The sequence below is a fragment of the Dipodomys ordii genome, unplaced genomic scaffold, assembly GCF_000151885.1.
Source record: "Dipodomys ordii isolate 6190 unplaced genomic scaffold, Dord_2.0 Scaffold188, whole genome shotgun sequence".
NCBI lineage: Eukaryota > Metazoa > Chordata > Mammalia > Rodentia > Heteromyidae > Dipodomys > Dipodomys ordii.
The window spans coordinates 176,612-194,834 of record NW_012267404.1 but is presented as its reverse complement, the minus strand read 5'-3'; the positions used below and the strand labels follow the sequence as shown (position 1 = coordinate 194,834).

At 42.0% G+C, this 18,223-nt stretch overlaps 2 protein-coding genes across 2 annotated transcripts in view; one reads left to right on the top strand and one right to left on the bottom strand.

The window, feature by feature from the left end:
• The first annotated feature begins 5,270 nt into the window (after positions 1 to 5,270).
• On the top strand, positions 5,271 to 12,519 carry Ankrd1 (ankyrin repeat domain 1 (cardiac muscle)). The gene is made up of 9 exons (XM_013034356.1): positions 5,271 to 5,561; positions 6,157 to 6,336; positions 7,652 to 7,789; positions 7,913 to 8,020; positions 8,834 to 8,932; positions 10,282 to 10,380; positions 10,565 to 10,663; positions 10,808 to 10,906; positions 12,296 to 12,519. Exons 1-9 carry the CDS (start codon positions 5,535 to 5,537, stop codon positions 12,404 to 12,406), a joined length of 960 nt encoding a protein of 319 aa, XP_012889810.1. The 5' UTR covers positions 5,271 to 5,534; the 3' UTR covers positions 12,407 to 12,519.
• Positions 12,520 to 16,651: 4,132 nt separating this feature from the next.
• Rpp30 (ribonuclease P/MRP 30kDa subunit) overlaps positions 16,652 to 18,223 on the bottom strand; it is a 22,579-nt gene continuing 21,007 nt past the window's right edge. The window contains exon 11 of the mRNA XM_013034389.1: positions 16,652 to 16,839. Coding sequence (XP_012889843.1) covers positions 16,730 to 16,839 — 110 coding nt within the window. The 3' untranslated portion in view covers positions 16,652 to 16,729. The remainder of the gene's footprint in view (positions 16,840 to 18,223) is intronic.

Sequence of the window (18,223 nt, the reverse complement as noted above, 5' to 3'; positions counted from 1 at the left end):
CACTTCCAGCTTTTTTCTTTTTGCTTATGTGGTGCTGAGGAATCAAACCCAGGGCCTCATGCATGCAAGGCAAGCACTCTACCACTGAGCCACCTTCCTAGCCCCGAGAATACCACATTCTTCAGGCACACAGCCACAGACCTTCTTTCCTCTATGGCTTTCCTTAAACATTTCATTGAAACCCCATAAACTCCATGGGCATAAGGCTCTTTGCCTTTTGTGATCATTGGGATAGCTCAGCTCCAGAAAAATGGCTGATATATAGTAGACTATAATATCGAATGCGTTTTTTCAGTACTGGGGATAGGGACTGCAACATGCTAGACAAGTGCTTTATCTGGGAGCACCATTCCTGACCTTGCATGGGTAAATGTTATGTGTGTGTTTCTCAGTCTTAGTAAAGATAGGGTCTCCAACGATCAAACTTATGATACCAGGATATGGATAGTTTTACTGTCTACTACTCTTTCTAGAGTAGGCACATGAGTGATGCATTTACATAGATATTCACTTAAACCTTTATCCTGGAGTGGAAATTAGAATCCTTTGGAAAACTTTTTAAGTCCCCATACCTAGTCTGTAGTACAAAGCTTTAGATTTCATCTCCTGGACATAAATGTATATTTATTTATATGTTTCTAGTAATAATGGGATTTGAACTTATGCCTGCTAGGTAGGTACTCTACTACTCGAGCCGGCATTGTAGAGTTCTGAGACAATACATAAGAAACAAGTAGCATCCAGCTATCCATTGAGATGAACTTTTCTTTAGGGCTAGCCTCAAACTGTCATTCTCCAAATGGTTAGCCCTCCAGAGTAGTTAAAATTCCAAATGAAAACAACTGCCCACCCACTCCCTCACCCGTAGAGGAGTGAGGAGCATGAGCACTCTGTGTGTGTGTGTGTGTGTGTGTGTGTGTGTGTGTGTGCATGCAAGCACCATTCTGGACTTGAGCTCAGGGCCTGGGCATTGTCCCTGAGCATTTTTTTCCCCTCAAGGCTAGCATTCTACCACTTGAGCCACAATCCAATTTATTTTTTTTTTAAGGCTAATTGATGAGTCTCATAGATGACAGACTTACCTGCTTGGGCTGGCTTGGAACTGTGATCCTCAGATTTCAGCCTCCTGAGTAGGTAAGACCACAGGGCTAGCCCACTCACACAGGTGCCAAAGGCATTTGAAAAACAAAGCTTCAAAGTGTCTTTTAAGTGGCACCCATCCTTTAAAACCACTGCCCTCAGATGTTGGTAATTCTGTTCTCAGGAGCTCCAGCTGGATTTAGTGAGCCTTTGAAAGATGTTAGTGAACTGAGAGCTCCAGCATCACCCTTATAAGTAGAAGATCTTTGTTATTACCACTAGCACTGACACACTTTTTAATAAAAGGGGAGTGGGAAAGAAAGTAAAATTCTTGCTGAGTCTCATTTAAATATTCCGTTAGCTCCTTTTGCCTATGCCTTTCCAGTCCTAGAGTGGAGCCTGGTGCTGTTAGCTAGCATGCAGTTGCATTAGCTCTGAGTATACTTTTTGTGTCAGACTTTGTATTGTCCAGAGCAGAGGACCATGCTTCTCTGAATTTATAGATCACTTGTGTTGCTCTTTCCACATGTATGATGGAATTTATAGTGAAACTCATTACTTACTGTGTGTGACAAGGCAACTGCTAGAAGGTGAGGGAAGGGCTGAGACCTCCAGCCTTTACCCCCAGTGTCAGAAGGCCTCCAGCATTGAGAAAAGGAAATCTCTGAGGTGAGCAGTCCAATTGGCTCTTACCCAGGACTCTGGGTAGAAATATTTTAGTGTGTCCTCTGTCCTTAAGAAATGAAGTCACAATGATGCTATCATTTTGTTCTATAGGTTCCCAGTACATCTCTGTTTCTTAAAGTCAGGTGATTCCATTCCCGGCTTTCAACTCAAGCTCTGCTTGCTTCACTTTCCTGACCTCCCTTTGGCATTTTTGAATGTGTAACTGAGCTATGCTTGGCTCAAAGGAGGCTTGGACTCCTAGGCAGGCTATGTCAGCACTTCTCTGAGCCAAGGAAGGTAGACAACAGCTGGGCCTGGGTAGCTCTTAAGAAGAATGACAAATGAGTGATTAGAAGTACAACAGTGGAACAAGGTGTCTTCCAAGTCAGAATCTGGCTACAGTCCTTGGACTTTTCCTTTTAGTGTTGACTTAGGTGTTTTAAGGACAAGAAATATCAATAACAGTAAAATCTTATGCATTATAAAACTACAGCAAATAAAAATAATTCCTGAGAGTCTGAACAAGATGGTTCATACCTGTAATCCTAGCACCAAGGAGGCTGAGACAGGAGGATTGTGAGTTGAAGGCCAGCTGAGACCCTCTCTCAACCATGCCCTCAAATGACCTGCATGTTCATAACAGGGAAGTAGAAAATAAGAAATGCTCTACCCACACATGAAAACCATTTAGTTGTCTAAAACAACGAGAGTTGTTTGTGCTGATAGAAGATACTGTCGAAGAGATTATTGTGAAGAAAAACCAAAGATCAGATCAACAGTCAGTGAGATCTCAACCTAGCAACAATCTCTCTGTGCTATTTTAATCTTTAACAACCATACACTTATTAGCTATATAGTTAAACTATACCAGGTTGTGTGATGGTGGTAGCTAATGTCTATAAACTGAGACCTGAAGATTGAGATTCAAAGCCAGCCCAGGCAGATGAGACTCATCACCAGTTAACCATCAAAACACCAGAAATGGAAGTGTGGCTTAAATGGTAGGTGCACCAGCCTTGAGAGAAAAAAAAGCTAAGCAAGACAATGTGAAGCCCTGAATTAAAGTCCCAGTACTAGCACACGAATAAAAACAGAAAAGAAAAATAGAATATTCCCACACTGTATGAAGAAAGACAAAAATTGTCCTTGTCACTAAGGTCTGGCACATGAACCTCAGGTGGTATCTAGGTACCTTTTTCATTCCTAGATGCCAGCAATAAGTGCTTCAGGATCTCCTTCTTCACCTCTAGTTTTCTCTTTCCATAAGCAGGGTTATAATTCTGCTTACTTCTCATTTCCCCCATTGAAATGCATGTACAGTAATACTAGCAGAGCTTAAGGATCATTCTTTACTCATTCTGGCCAAAGATGTATAACAATGCGCTGTTAAATGATTTGAGATCCAATTAGGAGCTGTGTTGTTTTAATTCATCCTATGCCTAGTTTGAGGCTCTGATGAAATGAAATCAACAATTGTAAAAATGTATCTTCCAGGTGAATTTTTTTAATCTCAGGGATGCCCCTTAAAATAAATCACAGAGAGCATTTCTCTTATTGAGAAATTTTAATCTCAATGTTGATGGATAAGAATGGCTTGAAAATACAATTTTGCCTTATACAATGTCTAAAATATATTTTCAAAAAGCTCGTCTTTGGGGTTGGAGCTCAGTGCTAATACACTTGCTTAGCATGTGTTAGGCCTTGGGTTCATTTAACCATACATACAAAACCCTCAAAAAATGGATTCTCCCTTAATAATGATGAACTGGGTCAGCACTAGGAAAGATTGACCCAGCAGTGATTTTGCTAGCCTGGAATATATCCCAGCTCATTCCATCACTTGTTCCTGTGGAATTATTTGCAAACTTTCTTGGAACTGTACGGAAGCAGCCAGATATGACTACAGGAGCAAAGAGCTGGGGAGCTGGGGAGCTGGGTTAGTCTTCCCAACCATTTTGTATTCTTTGAGTTGACTTGAGCACCAAAGAGACTTTTAATCAGTTTTGTTTGGGCACTGGGTCTTGGTAGGAACTGCTATAAGAAATCTGATCTGGGCTCATTGATTTCTGTTTCTGATGAGCAGAATAGGGTATATCTATCTGGGAGATTTCCTTTAATCATCTCTCTTGTATGATAGGACATTAGAACAGAAAACCCACAGCACAAGTCATTCAGAAGATCCTCCTTCAGTACTCTTTCCATTTGGAAGGCAATTTTTCACTCTCCAAGTTCAAGAAGTACAACACATCAGCTGATCATTTTGAGGGGCAAGACAAGAAAGGCAGTTACATTTGTTGAATGGTAAAGTTTGAGGAGAGATACACACAAAAGAGTAAAAAAACATTGTAATTTATACCATCTTCCACTAATATGCCCTTTTTTTCATTCTTCTTTTATTTGAAAAATAAGATTTTAAATGGCTTTGGCAAGTAACCTCAGTTTCTCCCTGAACTGTAGGGAAAGCCTCAATATTTTTCACAACTTAACACCTCAGAGAAGAAAAACCAGAAAGGTCTTTTACACCTTTCTCCAAAACAAAGCTTATTGCCTCTCTGGCCCTTTGTTTTAGATCTTGTGTAGTATCATTTGGGTGCTTTGGAAAAAAAAATAGGTTCTAGGAGGACTCACCATAAATTCCTGAAGTGAGGCGGGGAAACCATCCTTCCTTCCTTCCTTCCTTCCTTCTTTCCTTCCTTCCTTCCTTCCTTCCTTCCTTCCTTCCTTCCTTCCTTCCTTCTTCCTTCCTTCCTCACCCCCTCCCTCCCCTTCACCTACCCTCCTTCCTTCCTTTTTCCCTCTCCTCTTCCTCTTCCTTTTCCTTATCACTGAGATAGAATCCAGGGCTTCACACATGTTAGGCAAGGATGTTACCAAAGACTAAAAATTGCATTTTTGACAAGCTTGCCCCAGAGACTCTTTCCCACAACATTTCTGAGTGCTCTCAATGACTGAATCAAGGTCATGCTTTTGGCTAATCACCATCTCATATAATCTATCTCTGGACTACTATGATCCATTTTGAAAGAAAAATGCTCCAGTTCCTATTCTGTTTTAGAACGCAGCATGTCATATGCTAATTCTGGCCAGTGACACCATGAAATAAAAGTGCATTACAGAATGCTTTCAATTTCTTAAAATGATGGTAAGGTGGCATGTCATGGGGCCATTTTAGCCCCAGACATCACTCCAGAGAATTCCAAACAGATATAGACAAGTGCCACTGAGACCCTGATCCTTTCCTCTAGGGCTGTTTACCCATGAGGATAGGATAGCTCATCCCCCAAGTGAAGTGCTGATAATTCCAGTTATCAGAAAGATATTAGTAGGAGGATGATACACAGGACATCACAGTTTCTTGATAGGTTAGTCATATGAAAGCTGACAAAGAAGGAAAAGGAGCAGTGATGTGTGGTGCAATATCAAGGGACAGCTGTCCCCGCTTCCCGATAAATAGGATGACTTGCATTGCTGAGCGGTGTGGTCACTGCCAAAGGAATGGCCCTCTCACATTTCTTTCTGATTCACATATTCAGTGTGGCCAGCTTGTCACCTCCCTCCCTCTTGAGCTTCCCAGACACCAAGTCTGGAATGAAAATTCACCTGCCTCTGAGTTGGCCATCAGTGCGGTGGGGGGGCGGGGGAGGTTTAACTTGGGTTCCCAGGTTGGAAGATTATCTCACCCAGCCCAAGCTATATAAGCTGAGTGGTGTTGGAGGCGCTGGACAGGGCCATTTCCAGGGCTTCATTCCACAGGAGCAAAACATACAGACACACTCACCGCCACCAGCATGATGATGCTGAAGGTAGAGGAGCTGGTATGTAAGACACATTCTTTCAAAACAGTGAAAACTGCTGCATCTTGGGTTTTATTTGAGAGTGGAAATGCTCTTTTCTTTCAGGCATAGTGAAAGGGAAAGTCTGAAAATGTCATATGAGGAAAAAGGTTGCTTTGTGTAATGAGAAAAAAAATGGAGTTGCCAATAATGAACTATCTGCATAGGTCCTATTTATTATCTCCTTCATTTGTTTTATGACTAGACTGTGGAATTACATATAGTTATCAAAATGCCTTAGGATAATGCATGGAAATTGTATAATTCAAAGGCAAGAGTTACCAAAATTACCTAAAAGAATGAAAAGGAAATTTAAGTGTGGGGGCATGTGAATTTCTTAGGAGAAATGTGATAATGTCTATTAAAAGTAAATTAAAATATTTCAACCTGACCTAGGACTTTATTTAAGGACAAGCACCTGGAGCTATTCTGGGCTATCTATAGCTACTTGTTGCAGCTGAGATCTGAGACAGAATCTCTGTCTCGTGGCCATTAGCAAGGAACAAGGACACAAGGCCTCACCTAGAATTCTGTGGGGACCCCCACCGCTCCTGACCCCACCACCCTTTCCTTGTAGGTCACTGGGAAGAAAAACAGCAATGGGGAGGCAGGGGAATTCCTCCCTGAGGACTTCAGAGATGGAGAATATGAAGCTGCTGTCACTTTGGAGAAACAGGAGGATCTAAAGACACTCCCCACCCACCATGTGAGCCTGGGGGAGCAACAGTGGAAAAATGAGAAGCAGCGAGAGGCAGAGGTAAGAACCTTCCATAAGACCACTCCCACTGGGAGTTTGGGGCTGGGTGGGGTGGGTATAGCTAGAGAGAAGGAGAGAAAATAAAACCATTCTATCCAAAGATGTTTACCAAAGTTAATGTATGTGAGACAGATTTGGGAAGTAATTCTCTCCCCTCTTTCTTCCCCCTCTCTCCCTCCCTCTCTCTACCTTTTTCCTCTCTCCTTCTCTTTTCTCTCCTCCCTCCCCCTCCCTCTCCCTCTCCTTCCCTCTCCCTCCTTCTCCCTCCTTCTCCCTCCCCCTTCCTCTCCCTTTCTCTCCCTCTCCCTCTCCCTTCCTCCTTCCTCCCCCCCCCTCTCTCTGTCTCATCCTTCCTGTTCCTGGGGTTTGAAGCTTGAACTCAGGGTCTGGGTGCTATCCATGAGCTTTTTTTCCCCTCCCTCTCAAGGTTAGCACTCTACCTCTTTAGCTTTTTTGGTTGTTAATTGAAGATAACTTTCCAATTGGCTTTCTTGCCAGGCTGGCTTCAAACCATGATCTTTACATCTCAGCCTTCTGAGTAGTTAGGATTACAGTCATGAGCCACTGGTGCCTGGCTGGGAAATAATACTTAAGTAAGATCATCACCTCTGCATTCCACATCTATGATCTAATGTGCTAGGACCATGCTTTGATTGAAAGACAGGCTTGGAAAGACAGTTGTGTTAAGTGAATTTCCGGCGCCATAAATCATCTACTTAACCTCAAACAAAGGAGATCATTTTCTGAATAAATTGGTTTGTGGTCCATGGATCAATGTCACACCGTGTCTGCTATCTATTGATGCCACATGTTTGTTACATTTTCTTTAGCTACTAATACAGATTAAAAAGTGCATTAGTTAGCTGGTGGTGGGGAACTGTCTCTGGATAATCTTTTCCAGACACATACCCTCCCCCAACAAATAGACACCTGAAAGAGAGTGACAATGACATTTTAGAATTTGTTTATTGTTAGATTATTTGGGGTTAGAAAACAATTTCATCTTTGACCATGATTTAAAAAAAAACTACAGAAATCTGGGGCTTGTTTGTAGTATTAATTCCAAAATTAATTCATTTAGAAGCTAGATTGAATTTCCAACAAACCAAAGGCTGACTCCATAAGTAACGAAATCAAGAATAAGACAATCAAATAACTGGACATAAAATATAGACTGAAATCAAATATTTACTTCATTTCTTTTGCCCAAACCATCCATCTAATTACCTGAGACCCTGCAGGTATTGTTTAGACACCACCAGAGAGTATGTCAGTAGGATTCTTTTTGTTTTTAAACTATGGATTTCTTTCTTAGCTGAAAAAGAAAAAACTAGAACAGAGATCCAAGCTTGAAAATTTAGAAGACCTTGAACTCATCATTCAACTGAAGAAAAAGAAAAAGTACAGGAAAGCTAAAGTTCCAGTTGTGAAGGAACCAGAACCTGAAATCATTGTAAGAACTACTGGGATTTGTGGGTGGCTGTGTTATGCTAAAGGGGGTGAGCATGGAGGGTAAGGGGGTTGACTGGATATCTGGAAGCAACTTCCATACTCTTTGTTTGTGTGTTTACTTTAGACAGAACCTGTGGATGTACCTAGGTTTCTGAAGGCTGCCCTGGAGAATAAAGTGCCAGTAGTAGAAAAATTCTTGTCAGATAAGAACAACCCAGATGTTTGTGATGAGGTAAGGCTGATACTAAGCACTACAAAAATATAGCTTAATGCTTTTATATTTCTTATTATTTTTTGTGTACTCACATAATTCTAGCTGGTTTATATGAGAGCAGTTTATCTTTAACTTCTTTAGAATTTGGGGGTAGACCCTTAATAAGGCAGGGTCAGAAATTAGTTTGAACATTATTAGCATCATCTTTGAACAAATATACATGGGCACTAGGCAGAGAATCTAGAAAATGAGATTCAGGTTCTGGCTCTACCACTACTTGTCTACTGTATTTGATTTTGAGCAGCTCATCTACTTTCTTCTTACCTCAATTTCCTTATATATAAGCATAGGCCACTAGAGTAAAATAAATGCTTAAAGTAGTACCAGCTCTACTAGTCTATTAATTCTTTCAATAGAATCAATTTACCAGAAATCATTAGCTCTTTCCCTATGAACTAAAATGGAGATCCTACAAAAATGGATACTTTTGTTTTCTTAAAAATGAATGAAGTTGGTTTTTTCCCATATTTAATCTAGAAATAATTCTTAATGGGGGGGGGGAAACCTGTTTGAAATGCTCCACAAACAAGAGTTCACATGTCTCAATGTCGGTCTTTGACCACTTAGAAATTTATTATGGCAAGATGCTCAACTTCTGGGTGCAAGATAATTGTTCTAAGTCTGAAATTCTAGTAAACTGTGTGTTTCTAATTCATAAAGAAGCACTGAAGTGTCTATCTGTTAGGACATCAGAGCCCTTAGCTTCATGCCTCTTAAAGGATTATGTGTATTTATATACGCATTGCTATCTTTTTTAAACATCTCTGACAGTATAAACGGACTGCTCTTCATAGAGCATGCTTGGAAGGACATTTGGCAATTGTGGAAAAGCTAATACAAGCTGGAGCCCAGATCGAATTCCGTGATATGGTAAGTATATTTCTTGGCTTGGAAATGAGCCAAAGTAAGTAGATGGAAGAAAAGTTACCAAAAAATAAAAAAGCTAGCCCAATTGGATTGAAAATTGATCTGAGAGAGCTAGGCAAAAACTCATTTCTTCATACAAAGGAAAGTTGGGAGATGGGACCAGGTCATGTGGAAGGTATTTTCATACATACTGAGAAGGTGAAGTGTTTCAGAAAAGGGGAGGAAGTGAAAGCCGCCCAACAGAATTCAACAACCTCACCAGGAACTTGGGTCATTATCACGTCAGTGGCATCACTAAGAAGTAATGCAGCTGACCCTTTCCTTTCAACAACCCTGTTCTTCCATTATATATGGCAGCCTGCTCGTGGCCCCTTGCAATGTGTAAGGATTCTCTACATGCACCCTTTGTATGATAGATGCCAATTGCTGTCAGTGAGATTTGGACCTAGACTGCAAACTAAATGAGTTGCATTGAAGGGAAAGTAGTTGCTTTTCAGACCTTAATAATTCACCTACTGCGATTTCTACAAAGACTTGTGTAGATACAGCGTATTTGATGGAATGAAGAGTGAGATGGGAAACTTCTCCCCTTAACATCTTCATGGCAAGATGGAAAAGGAAAAGGGCTGGGAAGGTGGCTCAGTGGTAGAGTGCTTGCCTTGCACACATGAGGCCCTGGGTTCGATTCCTCAGCACCACATACGCAGAAAAAGTCAGAAGTGGCACTGTGGCTCAAGTAGTAGAGCACTAGTCTTGAACTGAAGAGCTGAGGGATAGCGCCCAGGCCCAGAGTCCAGGCCCCACAACTGACCAAACAAAGGAAAAGGAAGAAAGAATCGAAAGGGATTAGTTCAAACTGGATCCAAAGACCAAACATATTTTAAAAAATTAAAGACACTAAAAAAACCCAAAAATGATAATGAAATGTGAATGTGAAATCTGAATGGTCAGAGGTGGCAAATAGGGCAGAGAGAAGTCCATCTTCTTCAGGCCCACAATGCACCGTGACTACAGGGAAGAGATCGCCCTAGCATAAGACAAAGCCGAGGGATGGGCAAAGAGCAACAGAGACATCCCTCCCCGCCCAGGGTGCTTCAGACCTAGATTAAAATATTTTGGAATGTTACTGTAGTTATGAATGACACACATGCACACTCATGAGTGCACACGCACACACGCATTTAGCAAGAACCTTCAACCACAAGTTACAAGTGGCCGGGTAGTTGAGAGCCACCCAGGCTAGTCGCAGACACCATAGCAAACCTGTGCTCTCCTGAGCCTTGCAGCCCACGTCTGAATCTTCAGATCTGCTTCTCCTTTACCCAGTCCTGTCCTTTTACCTTCCTGGATAGCTTGAATCTACAGCCATCCACTGGGCATGCCGTGGAGGAAACCTGGATGTCTTAAAGTTGTTGCTGAACAAAGGTGCCAGAATTAGTGCCAGAGATAAGGTATGCCCCCTCCCTGTTTCCCCTCCCTACCCTACCCTCTGCCACCCCACCCCCGTGCATACTTCCTAACCCACTGTGCACTGAGATAGTCTGGAAGCAGGTGATGGGCAGACACACCTGCCTGGTGTATGGGGCAGTGTCTGTCCTCACTCCCCAGGAATCAGCCCTGTTTCCCATCTCCCAGCTGCTCAGCACTGCGCTGCACGTGGCGGTGAGGACCGGCCACTACGAGTGCGCGGAGCACCTCATCGCCTGTGAGGCAGACCTCAACGCCAAGGACCGGGTGAGTAGCCTGCACAACTCCACCTCCAATGGCTTCAGCACAGCTTTGGAATCACCTGGCCAAGCTTGAATGCCCTGGGGGGGGGGGGGGAGACATATCCTGGCTTCAGACCATCCGCCAAGCCTTTGGTGGGGCTTTTTCTAGGAAGGAGACACACCCCTGCATGACGCCGTGAGACTGAATCGTTACAAGATGATCAGGCTGTTGATCATGTATGGTGCTGACCTCAACATCAAGAACTGTGTAAGTAGCCAGAACAAGGACGTCCTTGGCAGGCTTGCTTCATTTCGAGAATTTCTTAAACATAGTCCATCACAGTAGTATTTGGGGGTGGGGCCGGGTGGACATCTATTTGTTTAAATGTTCCTGGTCATTTCCATAAGGGGCACACTTGGAGGAGGATTTGGGTCATGTGATCAAGAGACGAGGGAAGTGAGTCATATGATCAGAAATGTAGGAGGGGAGAGTTACTACTGAATACCATGTCTCTTTGAAAAATTCAGTCCTGAAAAATAAAAGGTCAGAATATGCTTCTTGGGGAAGTCCAGTCTGCCTTGTTCATTCCTAGCTGAGAACCTAGGGTAGGTAGGGATTTGGCCCTCCACCATTTCTGAAGAGGGCTAAAATATCACAGTGGTTAGTAATAATGAACTTAAATTAACCTATATCCGATTTGAATAACTCAGGCTAGTCCTTCTCTCCTTAGAACAATGTACAATGCTACCATTCTGTGTCAGCGGTGATTTAGCTGGTATTTATCAGATGACTTCTACCCATTCTCTACTGTGGTTTAAAACATGCACATCTCCAAATAGTTTCTTTTCTTTTCTTTTTTGTTGGTCATGGAGCTTGAACTCTGGGTCTGGGCGCTGTCCCTCACCTCTTCAGCTCAAGGCCAGCACTCTACCACTTGAGCCACAGTGCCACTTATGGTACTCCTACTGCAGCTGGCTTTGAACCACAATCCTCAGACCTCAGCCTCCTGAGTAGCTACTGAGAATTACAGGTGTGAGCCACCAGCACCTGGCTCAAAATAGTTTCTTATATTTAGGTCCTAAAAAAATTGTACACGAGTGCCTATTAATTTCATCTGAAAGAAGGGAATGTAAGCAACTTTCCCTCGTGGTTTTCCTTCTTAGACACTATTATTTACCATGAGTTTAAAAAATACCAGCAGGAAGAATAAGTATAAATTAGTAAAGAATTGTGAAAAGTGCCTTCAGAGGCAGCTCAGGAGTATTTAACCTAGGGTGCTGCAGCAGCACCATTGATTTCTAATTCTTATTAATTCAAAACCTTTTTTTCCTCCCAAATCAAGATGATTGAGAGGTATGTAGCCACCTCCCAGAGCCCATCCTACAGCATATGGAGATGTCTATAGGCATTGGACTGTTCTTGCCACTTAGAGTCTAGAGGGATGTTTACCAATACCTGGGGTTGTTCCATGGTGAGGGGAGGGGAAGCCAATGTAAAGCACTAAAAGCACTCCATGAAGCCCAGTGAGGGTTGTTTGAATCAATTGCAGATTACTCATAGTGGAAACCCTATCACAACTACACTATACCTCAGTAGGATACACAGAGAGAAAGTATGAACAGGAACATTTTGGGTTTCCTCTTCTCTTTTGACTAGGCTGGGAAGACCCCAATGGATCTGGTGCTGCACTGGCAGAATGGAACCAAAGCAATATTTGACAGTCTCAAGGACAGCGCCTACAAAACCTCTCGCATAGTGACATTCTAAGAGACCCACACTCTCACACTGGGAGTTCTTCATTGGCATTTTGAAAGCATGGCCCAAAAGCCACTAGCTAGAAAATCCAGCTTTTATTCATCAACTTGTTATGAAGATGTCCCAGAAAGTGCACTGATAGGCATTTAAATTTCCTTTAGTGAAACTCATAGTCTGTGTTTATTTATTCCTCCTTATTTGTTCAATGGCCTTGAGATGCATAATTGCACGAACATCCATTTGGTGAGCAAAACTTCATTTGTATTTAACACTTTCAAACCTTCTCATAGATAAAATTGTAGAGTGAGCAACGTGCCAAGTGCCTACTTATGTGTCCTCACTCACATACAATGTTTCAAGGTATTTTCAAAAGACAAGGATGGTTATTGCCTCCATCTGTTCTTCTGAGTTTTTAATGGTGATATTTGAATGAAGCAATGGAAGACAGGTAGAGACAGGGAAGAATAACAAGAGGACAAAAGCAGTTCTGTGGATGGGACAGTAAAGCCAATCCACCTCTGAAGGGGACATGGAAGCCAGCCATTTGACCCTGAGGCCTGGTGGGCTTTTTTTTTTTAACTGAGTCACACTATACACCAAGGTGAAGAGAATGTCATGAGGGTGCAGTGGAGGGAGTGGTCAATGGGGCCATTGAGTTTAATGAAAAAAGATGACAGGAAATGTAAAGTATAAATGTATAAATGTACATTGTGTTATATGTATATTTTGTATTCATAATAAAAGCAAACTCAAAACCTCTTTCTAAGTTCCTTTGTCAGTATGATGGAAATGTCCCATGTAAGAAAGTCCACTTAGGAAGGTTTATTTTTTTAATTTTTTTTATTGTGAAACTTCTATTCAGAGGGGTTACAGTTACATGAGCAAGATAATGAGTACATTTCTTATCAAGCATTGTTGCCTCTTCCTTTGTTTTTCCCCTACCATCTCTTCCCTCCCACCTCCTCAACTACACTCCCCTCCCCCCTAAATTGTAAAGTTCGTTTTCCCACCTCCTCAACTACACTCCCCTCCCCCCCTAAATTGTAAAGTTCGTTTTTTAGCATAACGTCTTATACATCTCATTGTTACAATGGGTCAACCTATATCCCTATTTAAACAATTTGTTTTTTCCTTTCCCCTCCCCAAAATTATACCAACATCAAATACAGTGAAAACAGGGGTTATACCATGGGGGAGGGACATACAAAGTAACAAAAAAATCGCATGGTACCTTATAAATACATTAGAAACAATAGCAAGAAAAGAAAAAAAACCACTTGTGTCCCTATCTTGGGGTTCATTTCGCTTAACATCATTTTATCTGAACTCCCTATATAAATAGCATAATCAGTATAAAATATGAACACAGATCACCTGGTGATCTTGTTAAATGTGGGTTTGGATTCAACTGGTCTCAGGTGGGGACCTGGGAGTCCTTATTTCTAGGGAGTCCTTATTTCTGCACTAAAAGCAGCAAAGCCTAAGGCAGTAACTATTCAGAGTTCTTTCCCTTCAATGGTGTGGCAAAAGCGTCCCCTTGTGGCCACAGTAGTTTCTGCAAGTTAAAAAAGTTTACGTTCCATTATTGTTTGAGTCTACTCAGGTGTTTATCAATCAATCACTATGCTGTGAACCTGGGCTGGTAGGTCAAAGGCATTCCAGGAGACGTCAATAATTTCTGACTGCCAGTAGGAGCTGTTTTGTTGTCAGATTATAAACCATGTGCTAAGACCGCTGGTGAGAAAAATCGTTCCTCTCAGCCTTCCTGGAATAGATGAATATTAAAATATGTTCAATATGACCAGCAAAAGTGTTTTTGATTCCCCCCCAAACCTAGTAAATTCAAGTGTTTATGTTTATTGGATATTTTGGGGAAGGGGGTTTAACTTGCTCCAATTTTCTTCTAAGTCAGGTGCTCTTGAAATGAGGATTCTTGTGCAAGTGATTTACTTAATGATGGAACAAGACAGGGCAGAAATGAAGCAAAGTTGGCTTCAAGAGAAAGGAATTTTTAGCCTAATCCCCTCGAGGTGCTTGGGATCAAAATTTGTGCCCTAGAGGTCAGAGGCTGGGCTATGAAGGTTCAGCGCCACTCACTGGTATGGGCCAGATTCACAGAGCAAAATTCTGGACACAGAGACTCCTTTCAGCTCAGGAAAGGCTCTGGGGAAAGGTGAAGCTGCGTTAGTATGTAGCATTGGAAGCATCCAGAGGATAGGCTTGCCAACTGGGAAGGAGATCGGGGCAGACACTAAAAAGTATCTGTCATGCGTGAGTCTCATACACTTTCATGTCACTTTCTCAGCTGGCTTCGAACCATGATCCTCAGAGCTCAACCTCCTGAGTAGCTAGGGTTTCAGGCCACCAGTGCTCAGATAGTTTTGGGTTGTACTGGAGTTTGAATGCAGAGGCTTGCACTTGCTAGGCATACATTCTACTGCTTGCCCTCTTTCCCCCAGCCATTTTACTCTGGCTATTATGAGATAGGGTCTTTTTGTCTGGGCCAGTGTAATAGCCCCAATGGATAGAAGGGTGTTCTGGAAAGTCTGAAAACTGTCATACCAGCTTCCAAAGGGGGCTGTCCATGATCTTCTGAGTGGCATGATGCTCTGTAATTCCCTCTGTAATGTGGAAGTTGTGACAGACCACCTTGGCCAGGAAGGCTAAGCAGCTGGGAGGCGGGGGCAGATGTACTGATACTATTACATGAATTGTGGTAGTTTCCATAGTTCTTGCCCATCACAAACATAAGCACACCAGAAGGGAACAGAAAACCTCTTCTGGATGGTAAGACACCAGAGGACTCTACAGCATCACCCCATTTAGTGTTGGTAGGATTTCTTTTGAAGGAGGGCTTCTTATTGTTGACAGCTTCCTGTTCCTAGCCTCAACAGTGCCACTGAACTTGTGATAGGTGGAGACCAGCAGACCATGAAGCTGAGGTCAATGAAGGGGTCACTGATAGCAACAATATCCACTTTCCCAGAGGGTAAAGCAGAGTGCTGGCCACCCACCTGACCCACAGCTGTAACCCTGATGGTCACCAGCAGGATGGCCGGCACTGCATGAAAGCTGCAATCTGCTGAAGGCGAGAGGCAGAGCTGATGGTCATTCTTTTTAATAACTGGCCTTTTTTGTTGCAACTCCAGGCTGATGCTGTCACTTGACTTTGTTACTCAAGACTGGTGCTCTACCACTTGGGCCACAGCTCTACCCCCTATGACCTTTTGCTAAGTCTTTCCAAAGCATCAACTTGGTTAAAGGTGAAAGATTTCTATGATCTGATGAGAAACCAGAGTATCAAAGCATCAACTTAGCTGCGAATTCTCTGACCCTCTTAACTCAGTCTTTAAATTAGCTTGCCAAATTTATAGTATTAAAATTCATTTGGTACAGACTTGTAAATAAATACTCACTCATGAATTCCAGTGGAGTCAATGTTTTTAGAACCAAACTTCTTAATACATATATGAACACACACACATACCCTTATACATGTGTGTGTGTCCAATTTCCCTCTATTTGCATTTCTGACAAGTTTTATTTTGCTTTTGTTCTTATGTACTCTACGTTGGCCTTGAACTCACAATCCTCCCATCTTAGCTTCCCAAGTGCTACTGTGTGCAACTAGGCCTTGTACTTGCTAACAGTTTTACTATTCATAAAATCAGGAGTGAAGCTATATCTTAGAAATAATCTTTTTGATATCTATTAAAACATTCTGATTTTTCTCATTTATTACATATATTATTATATATTTCTCATTTAAGTATATTAGAAAGAATTAAAGTATTGAACTATTCTATATTCATGGAAAAAAATCTCACCCATTTTAATGGTTATTCTTTGCTCATAGTTTATTTAGGCACCTGCATTCATAAGTGAGGTTACAATAAAATTTCCCTAGACCTATCTATCTTATTTTTGTATTGGGGATTGAACTTATGGCCTCATACATTGTAGACAAATGCTCCTCCACTGAGCTACACTGTGAGTCTCCTCAAACTCCCCCTGCCACATACCTTTTAAAAATGCAAACCCTACAATTCTTCTTTTGAGGTAAGAGCTTGCTAAGTTTTCCTGCTATCCTAAAACTAGTGCTGTTCCTGCCTCAGCCCCTGAACACCAGAGCTGCTAAGATTATAGTATACACCACCATTCCACCATGCCTTGTAGGACTTGCTTTGCTAGGTTTTGTTTGTTGTTTTGATGGCTTGAGTATAACATTTTGGTTTCTAGCTTTAAATGAAAACAATCTATCTTGCAAAAGTTTTATTTCCATTGAGGATGAAGTGTGAAGGGAAGAAGGCAGCGTTACAGACTGAGTCATCCCCTTCAGCCCTCACATTTAGCTTTCTTGCAGACTGGAAAAGAATCATCATCCCCTTCTGAGGATCGAGGCTTCTTCACTGTAGAAATAATTCCAAAAGCAGTTTTTCTAGTTTCTGTAAAACAAAAGAATCACAAGAATCACAATGTTCCAAGGTAAGACATAAAGAGGTTGATTAATGAGTGACATCACATTTTGTTGGCTTGGAGCACTAATTAATGATAAAACCCCTGTGAACTTCTGCAGATGCTGACACCATTATCTTTTCCCCCAACACAGACAGCCTGCAGTCTATCATCAACTTCAAATTCATCCCTAAGGACCACCTCCTGGGTAGAACTGCAGGGCAGCTTTATGTCTAATGGTCTGTCCAGGCATCTTATACAGTCAGCACTGGGTCTAAGGATTGCTTTATGAATGGTAATTACAGCAGTCAACAATACTGTTCCCAGTGTCTGAATTCACCTCATTTTATAGCATGTACCACATCTTCTTCTGCACTGTCAATAGGCCTCTCAACAATCTACTGTATTGCCTATACCTAACAATAGCCTGGTTATAAATCAACATTCAAAAAATGCTTGTTGAGTGACTGAATGACATTTTATATACTGGTGACAAGGAGCAAAACAATGGCGATTATTTTGTATGCTCAGATCAGGATGGGACAATATTCAACTGAAACTTAGTTAACTTCTGAAAACCCAGAATTGAACCCACAGACCTCTAGCCATCTAATCTTCGATAAGGGTGCTAGAAAATAGACTGGAAGACAGCCTCTTCAGTAAATGGTGCTGGCAAAATTGGTTAATCATCTGTAGATCCTTACATATCACCCCACACCAGAACCAACTCCAAATGGATCAACGACCTTGGAGTCAAAGCAGATACCCTGAAAACATTACAGGAAGGAATAGGAGAAACTCTAGGGATCCTTGACACAGGCTGAAATTTTCTTTTTTTTTGGGGGGGGGAGGGGGTGTTCCGGTCATGGGGCCTGAACTCTGGGCTTGGGCACTGTCCCTCAGCTCTTCAGCTCAAGGATAGCACTCTAGCACTTGAGCCACAGTGCCACTTCCGGCTTTTTTCTTTTTGCTTATGTGGTGCTGAGGAATCGAACCCAGGGCCTTGAGCATGCAAGGCAAGCTCTCTACCACTGAGCCACCTTCCCAGCCCTGAAGTTTTCTTAATAGACACCCACATACAACAATGAAAGAAAGGTTGGATAAATGGGATTACATGAAGCTGCAGAGCTTCTGCATGGCAAAGGATATAGGTAGCAAAATCAATAGAAAGCCCACGGATTGGGAGAAGATCTTCACTAGCCATACAATGGATAGGGGTCTCATATCTAAAATATACTTGGACTCAAAAAAATTAAATCCCCCAAACAACAAACCCTCAAAGAAACAACTGCCCGGTAATAAGTGGGCTAATGACTTACAGAGAAACTTCTCTGAAGAAGAAAGAAGGATGGCCAATAGACACATGAAGAAATG

Bases quoted from the DNA above. Each gene is read 5' to 3' on its own strand.
- Ankrd1 (XM_013034356.1), top strand. From the start codon at position 5,535: ATGATGATGCTGAAGGTAGAGGAGCTG. The intron at 6,337-7,651 runs GTAAGAACCTTC...TTTCTTTCTTAG, and splicing joins AGAAGCAGCGAGAGGCAGAG to CTGAAAAAGAAAAAACTAGA. The intron at 10,664-10,807 runs GTGAGTAGCCTG...GGCTTTTTCTAG, and splicing joins ACCTCAACGCCAAGGACCGG to GAAGGAGACACACCCCTGCA.